Source organism: Sinocyclocheilus anshuiensis, unplaced genomic scaffold (genome assembly GCF_001515605.1).
Source record: "Sinocyclocheilus anshuiensis isolate Anshui unplaced genomic scaffold, SAMN03320099.WGS_v1.1 scaffold979, whole genome shotgun sequence".
NCBI classification, from domain to species: Eukaryota; Metazoa; Chordata; class Actinopteri; order Cypriniformes; family Cyprinidae; genus Sinocyclocheilus; species Sinocyclocheilus anshuiensis.
This window is the reverse complement of record NW_015544223.1, coordinates 535138-546594: the sequence shown is the minus strand read 5'-3', so window position 1 is coordinate 546594 and position 11457 is coordinate 535138. Positions and strand designations below refer to the sequence as shown.

The window sequence follows — 11457 nt, the reverse complement described above, 5'->3', positions numbered from 1 at the left end:
GGCTGCAATATAACAAAGAGTGAAAAATTTAAGGGGGTCTGAATACTTTCCGTACCCACTGTATATTAAGCAAAATGCCCCACTCTACAGTTTATTTTTCTATCTGACATGGACAGAATTTGAAATCTGAGACTTTGTTTCATATTAAAAGTACCAACGCACAATGCTTATTGCGATTTATTGGATGGGAAGTAGTACCCTTCAATGTTCCATCCATTAACTGAAAACAGGCAAGACTAATCGATTCTTGGGATTTAAGAATCGATATTGTTCCGTAAAAATGAGAATCGATTAATATCGAGATATCTATATTTTTTACCCAGCCCTACTACTCAGCAGTGTGGCATGATTTTGAACAGTTGGTGTGCATACACTCATAGAAAACTGTGTGTTCAAAATTCATCAGTCCTATTGGTTCTTCAGTGCACAAGCCGTAAGAGCTGCCACACTGTAGGAAAGCGTCTCAAATTTTCTGACACTGCCAGGTCTTCTGAGGCTAAGATTCATGGTAAAGACCATTAATTTGACATCAGTGAACATGTCACACTAGGCTATCAAAGACTCATGGTTTCACCTCACTTTTTTTTTAGTCTTGCTAACTTATTAAAGTTTACAGTATATAAGAACAAATCATTGTATTCATTCTCGTCAAACATGTTGTTATTTACCACTTGGCCAGTATGTGGACACTCCTTCTAATTAACAGCTTTGGCTAGGCCCCTTAATTTCAGTGAATACAAACCTAATGCTTGATGCTGTAGCATTAAAATAACAACAGTTTGTGGAGGGCCCATTTTTGCCTTATTATGATAGATAGCACCCCTGTGCATAAAATGAGATCTCCATAAAAATGATTCACTATGGAAGAACTTGACTAGTCCGCACAAAGGCCAGACTTGAAGGCTACTGAACATCTTTAATAATAATAATAAATTTTATTTAAAGGCACCTTTCAAAACACTCAAAGGACTCCATACAGTTGAGTGACAGTCTTAAAAATCAAGACAACAATACAACAAAACAACAGCTGTTTAACATTAGATCATTTAAAATTGATCAGAGAAAGCTAATCTAAATAAATACGTTTTAAGACATGATTTAAAAGTAGTCAGACAATCACTTTCTCGTATAGATCGTGGAAGAGAATTCCAGAGATGAGGAGCAGCACCGCTTAACACCCTGGACCCCATAATGACTAAACGAACAGAGGGTACAATAAAGGAAACAGATGAAGAAGATCCAAAAGTACACTTCGAGGTGTAGATATGAAGCAAGTCAGAGAGATACGAGGGTGCAAGATTGTGAAGAGCTTTAAAAGTGAGAAGCCGAATCTTGTATTCTACTCGATATTTAACAGGAAGCCAGTGTAAATGATAGAGAACAGGAGAGATATGCTCGATGGAGGAGGTTCTAGTAATTATACGGACAGCTGAGTTCTGGACCAACTGAAGTTTATGAAGGAGTTTGTGAGGTAGGCTAACCCAAACAGAAGAGAGTTACAATAATCAATGCGTGAGGTGACTAGAGCATGTACAAGAATGGCTGTGGAATTGGAGGTGAGGAATGGACAAAGATATTCCGTAGGTGGAAATATGCAGACTGAGTAATATTGTTCACATGCTTTTCAAAAGACAAAGTACGATCAAGGACGACACCCAGACTCTTAACCTGAGAAGATGAATAGTTTATAGAATTATCAATGGAGAGTGAAAAGCTATTTAATTTGGACAAATTGGATTTAGTAGCAACAAGATTCCTTTGAGATGAAAAGGAATGCCTACCGTGAACCAGGACCCATCGCCAACATCAGGGCCTGACCTCACCAATTCTCATGCCTGAATGGGCACAATCCCTGCAACTATGTTGCAACATCTGATATAAAGCTTTCCCAGAAGAGTGGAAATTATTTGGGAGAACCTAAACCCTAACACACTTTACTGTTGTAAGCAAGGACTACTCAACAGAAGCTTTTGTTGAATATTTACCCTCAATATTTATATCTTATCTCACAGAATACAATTAACAAGTACAGAATCCAGTAAAAAAAAATTTAAAAATGTTATGTCATGTCAAAGTCACAGTTTACAAAGTCATACATTTTACAAGCCCTGATCATTAAATGCCCAAAACACATGCTATTGATTTTCTTGAGATGTGGTTTAGTAGTAGGGCTGGTAATTCAGAGGCTGTAGTTGCAAGCCCCATAACCTACGACCCCCAGAAGGGGCGAAAAAAAAACACCACTGTAAGACACTAAATGTCAAGTTACTGCAGGTGGATTACAACAAATGACTGACTTAATTAGCTACACTCTCTGAGTCTATAACAAAATGTAAAGGTACACTTCCCTTAAAGCTTCAGATAAAGAATACGGCCTATTTTAGACACAATGTGTTCTGATAGCTTCCTTTGTTTGTCAAAGTATGACTTGAGTGTGTGTGTAATGTAAGTTAAATGGGTCAAACCATAGCAAAGCAGTGAGCAGAGAATGAGTGAAACAAGTGATTCTTCTCTATTGTGTATCAGAGGGAGTGTGTGTGACGTGTGAGTATACATTACACATTGCCAAGCTGTAATGGCTCATGCATTGTGTTGCTGGACTGGATGACATATGGAAGTCTGGTGAAACATGAGACAGAGGTCTTTCAGTAGAATGTCTAAGTAAAGAGCTTGTCAGGGTTTCGCATCTCTTCAACATTACTGTGATGTAACACTGGCTTCTGGTTGGCCAACATCAAGTTGAATTTCTCTGACATATTATTTGGGCCACAAACAAAAAAATAATAATTATTCGGTCCTGCAGTGACAGTGATCATGGACCCACCCTGGAAAAGGCCTCAGGTAGATGATGGTGTAAAATCCCACACTGCAGGGTGATATTTGTTTACATGTCCATTTAGCAAGTCAAGAGCAGCTGTTATACAAGAAGAGGCAGAAATGATTTGACAAAGGTTTGACAAAATGTATAGTTTGCAAATTATGCACTAGCGTAAAAGTGTTTTAAAGTTATAACATAGTATTTCTCAAACAACCATGCAAAAATAAGTTAGCATTAATCAATAATCTGCCCATGTAATCATAATTTGTGTAAACTGGAATAAAAGTTGTTGAAGTTTTACTGCCACTAATACTTATTTCAGCTGGAAACTGCAGTAAATTGTATGCATACACTAGGTATGTTTTGCAAAAATGTAGGTAGAGATGCAGAGTTCATTCACCTCTCAATCAAAGACTCCACAAAAACCATGATTTAAACTTGGATAAGGCCAACATATTCATGCAAAATGCAAATAATGCCTCTGGTTTGTCTGATATCATTCCATTCTGACGATCTGATGACAGCTGCTCGCATCTCAGCATGTCTAACAGACATTTCTTGCTGGATGAAGAACCATCACCTTCAATTCAAATTTGCCAAGAGAGAACTGCTTGCGGTTTCAACCAACCCAACACTTCATCACAATTTCTCCACCCAGCTAGGCACATCAACCACCTTCCAGGACAGCCAGGAACCTTGGAGTTGTGATTGATTATCAGCTGAATTTCTTAGACCACATTGCGAAAAACTGCCCGGTTCTGCAGATTTGCCTTATACAACATTAGGAAGATCAGGCCCTTTCTATCGTAACATGCTACACAACTTCTTGTTCAAGCTCTTGTTCTGTCCAGGCTGTAATGCTCTCTCTACCAGCCAGTTCTATCAAACCTCTGCAACTACTCCAGAATGCAGCTACAAGATTAGTCTTTAACGAACTGAAAAGAGCGCATGTCACACCTCTGTTCATCAATTTGCACTGGCTACCAATAGCTGCTCACATAAAATTCAAGGCATTGATGTTTGCCTACAAAACCACCACTGGCTCCGCACCCCTTTACCTAAATTCACTACTTCAGACTTATGTGCCTCTCAGAAGCTTGCGTTCTGCAAGTGAATGGCACTTTGTAGTGCCATCCCAGAGAGGCACAACATCACTTTCAGACTTTTACCTTAACTGTTCCTTGCTGGTGGAATGACCTGCCCAAGCACTGGCTACCAATAGCTGCTCACATAAAATTCAAGGCATTGATGTTTGCCTACAAAACCACCACTGGCTCCGCACCCCTTTACCTAAATTCACTACTTCAGACTTATGTGCCTCTCAGAAGCTTGCGTTCTGCAAGTGAATGGCACTTTGTAGTGCCATCCCAGAGAGGCACAACATCACTTTCAGACTTTTACCTTAACTGTTCCTTGCTGGTGGAATGACCTGCCCAACTCAATCCGAGCAGCTGAGTCTTTAGCCATTTTGAAGAAACGTCTAAAAGACACATCTCTCCCATCTACACTTGATCATCTTGAATTATCTTGAATTATCTTGAACAACTTGATTATCACTAGAACTTTCTATTCTATTTCTATTCTATCTACTTGTTTTCTTTTTAATTATTAAGAAAATAATAATAACTTGGTCCTCTAACACTAGCTCTATCTTTCTCAACAAATATTCAGACAAGAGTATGCCAAAAAAGGAAAGACAGTCATACCTATGGAGTCCAACACAAACTGGTCCTGCGTGACTCCCAGAGGAGGCTGAACACACACCGTCATCTTTGGGCTGTGCACTGCACCACGATTCTTTATTTTAACCTGAGAATAAAGCACACATTCAGGACATACTGTATCACATCAGCATTAAAAAGCACTACATGCTCCTATTACACAATGAAAATGTAATATTCTTAATAAACAACAGCGTTAAATGTGCTGCACCCACTTTGACTGTGACAGAGGGGACAGGCATGCCGTTCATCTCAGGTATGACAGCACACTGTGAGAGAGATCATCACAACACAATCACACACTGTGCTCATGAGACAGAAAAGTGTGTGTGAAACAAAACAGTATCCACAAGTACACAAAATCTGACAAAACCTTCTGTTGTGGACATCAAAGGTAAAAATGATCGATAAAGCATTTTCTTGAGTTATGGTTTAAGGTTAGTCTGTAGTCATTAAAGTTAATTTTATAAGAATTTTGTATCAAACAAAGTGATGTGTGTGTGTGTGTGTGTGTGTGTGTGTGTGTGTGAACTTAACTAACGTATAAGTATTTAATAAACTATCTATCTTCAAAACTAAGCTAAATATGACAAAAGGTTTCTTTAGTGACATTCAGGGAAGTTTTCTTTTAGCAGTAGCTTTAGAAAAAAAAGCTAAAAAGCTGTGTCTTTGTCTCAAAAGCTAAACCTGTGTGAATGTGTATAAAAATGATTCATAAATAATAATAAATGTAAAAATAATGTAAGTTTTTATTTAGGGATAAGGTAGGGTTTGCCATCGCCTGCAGTCATTATAATGAGCTTCATATAAAAACAGCAGAATTATATGAATGAGATAAACGTGTTCGCATTTGTACCGAGACTTCATCCAGGTGAGATGAGACTATGGCCGTCAGAGTGAGCTCTTCCTCAGTCTCTGCCCTCGGGAGAATGTCTGGAGAAAGATCACACACAAATTTTTGTGCGACAGAACATTTAGATGTAGAACAAGACTTGATTTTATTAATGTATTTTCAGAAATATAAGTCACATTTTTTATAATCTGTAATGTACTGCACGTTATATTACTGTTAAAGGGGTCATATGATGTTGCTAAAAATAACATTATTACACGGCGGGCTAGAGTGAGCGGCGGCCGGCGGCCTAGAGTGAGCGGAGGCGGGCGGGCTTGCGGCCACCACATGTGACGAACCCGGACTGGACTCTGCAAATCTTCCCACATCATGACGTAGATATGTTGGGGGCGTGTTAGAACGAGCCGATTTAGGTAGGCGTGGTTGACTCTTAACTTTTATAAAGAATATCTCTTTGGATTTGAGACTTTAGTCTTTGCAACTTTACAGATCTTCTTTATGCACCAAGAGCTTGTAACACTTCAAAGAGAAAGGAAAAATTGAAATCGCATATTGAAATCATATGACCCCTTTAACATCTATTAACACACACAGCGTGCATTTATTTTGTCTAAATTCTGTGCATCATACCTTGGGTTTTGGTAGCCTCGCGAATAACCTTTTGCAGCATTTTCATCTCTGTGTCAACCTCATCATAGTTGACCTCTCGGGCATCCACTTTAGGTGCAGTGAAGAAGGAGGGGTCAGTGCCCATGTAAGAGCACTGGAGATGACCATCAGAGCTCAGAGTCACCACCAACCCCTTCAGCTCCCTGAAAACAGAACACATTTCAATGCATGTCTGTCTTTAAACAAAAATATTTTCTGCTTAGACTACTGAAGGTCTCTTACTTCATGATCGGCCAGGGTTGGTTAAGTGATATATTTTTTATTTTTTATTAAAATGCTTTGATAAATAAGACTGAAGGCTAACAGCCATTTATTGTACTGTAGACACATTGTGCCCATTATGACTATTTATGAATATTTTTAGGATTTTTAATAGCATGGTGTGATTGGTTTCTTTCCATGTTTTGTACTGTTGCTTTCTGACTGTATTAGATTGTACTTCTCTACAGACAACATTGTAACTTTGCACTTTTTAATGCTACTTGTCATGTTGTCATGTTGTTTTGGTGTATTTCACATATGATAGTTATGCCTGGATTGTTTTCCCCCAAAAATCAAGACATTAGCTTAATTTATATGACTATAAAGGAAAGTTGTTCACTAGTTTTTCCACAATTTTATTTATTTATCAAAAGTCTTCTATTGATGTGTTAAATATTACTGTAGTAATATATGCAAGTCTAGATTATGTATCATACGAGTATGTTGCACGAATGAAAAATGTTCCCCTCATTATCTGGAAGACTGGTGGATATTTCAAAGTGCTTTCAATAATTTTGACAGATAGAACATTGTATTTCCCTGCTTTCCCATAAAAACTGCTGATAGGGATGGGGAAAAGGAGAAAATTATGTTTTAAAGCACCCATGTGAAAACAAGCCGGGAAAGAGACATGATTGAGGATTTGTGAAGAAGATGAGAGATTTTTACTGCATTCCAGTAATTTATTCAAGGCATGTGTTCATTAAATCGGGAGAGAAGACCACATGAGTCCAGGATCTGTTGTGTTTTTCCTATTGTGTTACAGAAAAATAGAAAAATCAGGAGGAACCGAACACAGCGCACTAAAAATATATTCTTGTGAATTACTTGTATATGTCACATTAAAATATCAGGCATTACAATATTTTCCTGACAGATAAAAATAGAGCCTGACAGGAAATGTATGGCTTATTCAGTCAAACTGATGGATAAGGAATATTTGTAGAACTACAATTTATTTGAAATGCTTTGTTGTGTTCCTCAAACTGCCAACCATAATTTAAAGCAGACTCGTTTGGGAAAAGGTGCATATTGGCATGCATCTAATTTGGATTGCTTCTACTAACAGATGAATTTGCAACAAAATACCATTTGTTTGATTGAAAACATGGGCTTTAACTAAAAGATGTGAAGTGTTTTGTCCTGCCTTGATAAGCCCATTTGTTAACCTATTCTATCTATGTATGATTGTATGGTTAGCTGCATTTTATTATTTATCTTTAATATAGTAAAGTGAGAAAGTGAAGGTGTGAGTGGTTATGTGTGTGTGTGTGTGTGTGTGTGAGTGTGTGTGTGAGTGTGTGTGTTTGTTTATGTGTGTGTGTGTGTGTGTGGAAGGCGAGAAGGCTGCACTGTTGGCCTGCCTCTCTGTGATAGAGACAGACTCGTTGATGCAGCTTCCCTTAAAGGGGACACACTCTCTCACACACATAGAAACAGCCCACACTGCTGTTGTATTGACTATAGTGTTCTGAGGAGAATGGGGTGTGTGTGTGTGTGTGTGTGTGTGTGTGTGTGTGTGCTAGAGACGTGAACCAAGACAAGCACATCAGCTCATTTAGGTGGTGCTGACAGACGCTCTTTTAATGTGAGGCCAGTAGAAGAGAGACAGGACGGACAATGGCAGAGTGAGTGACCTGTGCAGGATGGCCAGAGAGACCAGTGCAGTTAAACACTCTCTCTACAGACGTATCTGTTACCTCTACATATGAGAACCACTCTAAGCAAACCCACAAACACTGAATGCTTTAAAGAGACATAGCGCAGACACAACCTTGAGAATGATAGCATATACCACACACAGCAGCTCATATTCAGTCTAACTTAGAACTCTAAGAATGGATGTTAAGGAGATTAAGGACAGACAGGAAAGATTAATTTGGGCAGCGCTCACTTACGGGAAGTTAGCGACACGTACAGCCACAGGCACACAGGACAGCTGGGACGCCCACTTCAGCGTCAAATCCTGGTACACCAGCAGCATGTTGTTATGGTTACACATCAGGATGTTGGTGGAACCCTCAGAAACTGAAGACAAAGCCAGAGAGAAGACAGCTGAGTATGAAGGAGGAAGTGTGTTTAGATGGTCTGTGGTTTCTGGGCCTCACATGGAGAGTCAATGCAGTAGTTAAATGATAGACTGCATCCACTTCCAAACCACAAGACGTCTATCTCTCACTTTCCTACAAGCCAACACCCCTCTCACCAACACACACATATACACATCTCCGTTCTGTGGCCAAAATGAAAGAAAGGGTCGGCCATCATGCTTCCGATGTGAACACTGTCATTCATTGATATGGGCAGCGACAAAATGCGAAAAACTGACTTTAAAAAAAAAGTATTTATCATTGAATCATCAATTCAAGAGATTAATTCTCAAGCGTGGGTTTCCATGTGCTATAGAAGTTTAAAGGGTTAGTTCACCCAAAAAATTCTGTCATTAATTACTCACCAATCTCCTTGCTACGTTTCTGGACTTGGGAACATTTCAGTTGTATTGCTGTCTATGCAGGGTCAGACAGCTTTCAGATGCCATCAAAAATATCTTAATTTGTGTTCCGAAGATGAACGAAGGTCTTACAGGTTTGAAACGACATGAGGGTGAGTAATTAATGACAGAATTTTCATTTTTGGGTGAACTAACCCTTTAAACAGCACAGCATGAAGAGTTAAAGGCAGTATAGGTCACCTGATCCGTAGGGCAAGAAACAGCTGGGGTTGAACTCCAATTTCTTCATGAAGCGGATCTGACCATTATCCTTGAGACAAAAGAAATTTCTCTCCCCCAGCACAAAGATGGAGGACATCGCTGAAGATGTGCTGGGAACACAGATATCTAGAGCCTCTTCTCCTAACACCAGTGTCCAGTCAGCCTGAGGTCAAACATACACACAGTCATATCCAAAGGCAAATACTCACACTGGAAACAGTAGCACTTTCAATCGGCAGGAAACGCACCGTCAGTCTCTTCCCTGAGCTCTTGCTCTGCTGATCAGAGTCTTGTCTGGTGTCTGCATCTGTGGCTACAGCCAGTGTCTCATACCTGCGTTTTAAAAGAGAAGACGATGTTAACTGCACCAATTAATCTAAACACAGAGACACTGGAGATTGTTCAATGCATCAATATTCACTTCACCAGAACAACGATGCACTGAAGGTTTCTTGTACACAAGCAGTCCATTTCCCATGACCCTTACCTTGACCTTTTCAACAAGAAAGATAACGCACTGTAAAATCATACAAAAGTGTCTAATTCTGACATAATCTGTTAAAATGATATTCAAATAATTGTTTTTGTAATTATTTAGTTTTAGATCATTATTTTTACTAGTTTTCTATGTTATAGACATATCCAAGGACTTGCTGAAGGGTTGTAAAGGTTGAAAAACCTTATATAAAACAAACCTAAGACAAAACCATTCATTTAATATTTTGTTCGACCCCCTGAAGTGGATGATGGACCTCCTCGATGGGAGTTTCTAGGTCAATTTAGTACCCTATTCTTGGAAAGTGTTTTGTCTCAAAAGAACAAGAAAATCCTGTTTTGAATTTGCAAAATGACCCCAAATTTCTACTGAATTGCTCTAGGAATGTTGGGTGGGTCTGGGGAAACGTTTATAGCAATGAGACACAGCAGTGATTATTTAGCTTTGTGAGCATGTTCGGAGTGTGCGTGTGTGTGTGCACATGTCTGGAACTGTATTCAGAAATCACTGACAGTCCTCCAAAGCTATCATCAGGTCATGAGGAGTATTATGGGAATCAAAGGCTCTGCTGTCTCACCTCAGCTCAGATCTCCATTTTCAACAGCTTTAGCCAGATTGTGAAGATCATATTTCCTTCTTAAAGGTTCAGCTAAAAACAAAAATTCTATCATCATTTTACCCTCATGTCGTTCCAAACCCATAAGCCTTTCATTCATCTTCGACACAGAACTGTGTCGATACTTTTCATGAAACCTGAGAGATTTGTGTACCTCCTTTGAAAGTCCATTCACCCAAAACTTTGTCGTTCAAAAGAACATTGTAAACATAATCCATATGAATCAAGCGGTTTAATTCAAGTTTTCTGAAGAGACACAATCACTTTATATAATGAACAGATTTAATTTAATCTTTGATTCATATATAAATACTGCACAACGCACATACATAGAGCACATCAAATATGGTAATCGGAAACTCAACTGAACTTGCCTGACATGCAAGAACCAATGCGATTTGTTAAATTGAATTAAAGCTGCAGTCCGTAAATTTTGCCTCTTTGTCGCCATCTCTGTTTGAAAACCTGGAATTGCAGCTGGGTGTGGAATTATCTAGCTTGCGTGGGTTGTGCTCCGGCTCCAGCGCGGATTAATCTAATGTTCTGAAGAGTATGTGTGTGGCAGTCAGTCACTGCACCGGTGTGGATATTTACTGTACTTCGCAATCACAGATTCTAGCCTACGTCTTGGAATATATGACCCAAATAAGAATTTTCACCATATATTGCCATCTGAACAAGTAAGTAACAAGTCTGCCATGTTTGTTCTGACCAACTGAGGAACCAATGGTGATTAAATCTAAAGATCGGTTAGCTCATATCACATCAAACCGTTCAAATTATTATTATTGTTATACTTTATTCTCAAATGATTTATGTTAACAACATCAGCATTGGTGACTATGAGTATTGTGTATTAGTATTAGATTTAAATTTCTGCACAGTCTAATCTAATTGTCATACTCTTCGAATTTCATATTAAGAAATTATTTTAACCCAAAAAGCAAATTATGCTCCCTTCGAACTGGTTTTCTTTCAAATACAAATCTTTGTAATCCCAGGCTATCTGTAATCAGAAGCATATTTATAACTGGAATATAATTTAATTTCATTCACATGTGTTTCATAAACACATAATCCTTTCTGGATTACAATCCGCCATCAAAATGATACATTTAATTATTCTGGCTGCTGTGAGAAAAGGCTATAAACGATCCGCCACCTGCAGGATCCTCACATGCGATAGCCTAGTAGCCGGGACAACTTCTTTATGTTTACAGAAGTGACGTAATGACGCAGTGCCATGCTCGAATTTCCCGCAAAAAACTACCCGTACCACTCAAATTAGAAAACATTATTATAAGCTAACC

At 38.8% G+C, this 11457-nt stretch overlaps 1 protein-coding gene across 1 annotated transcript in view; it reads right to left on the bottom strand.

Moving 5' to 3' along the window:
• LOC107697278 (protein PTHB1-like) overlaps nucleotides 1-11457 on the bottom strand; it is a 160258-nt gene that overhangs the window by 134135 nt on the left and 14666 nt on the right. Inside the window, exons 7-13 of the mRNA XM_016497998.1 lie at nucleotides 9284-9368; nucleotides 9015-9198; nucleotides 8221-8350; nucleotides 6023-6204; nucleotides 5396-5472; nucleotides 4755-4808; nucleotides 4525-4627 (exon numbers count right to left, since the gene is read on the bottom strand). Coding sequence (XP_016353484.1) covers nucleotides 4525-4627; nucleotides 4755-4808; nucleotides 5396-5472; nucleotides 6023-6204; nucleotides 8221-8350; nucleotides 9015-9198; nucleotides 9284-9368 — 815 coding nt within the window. The remainder of the gene's footprint in view (nucleotides 1-4524; nucleotides 4628-4754; nucleotides 4809-5395; nucleotides 5473-6022; nucleotides 6205-8220; nucleotides 8351-9014; nucleotides 9199-9283; nucleotides 9369-11457) is intronic.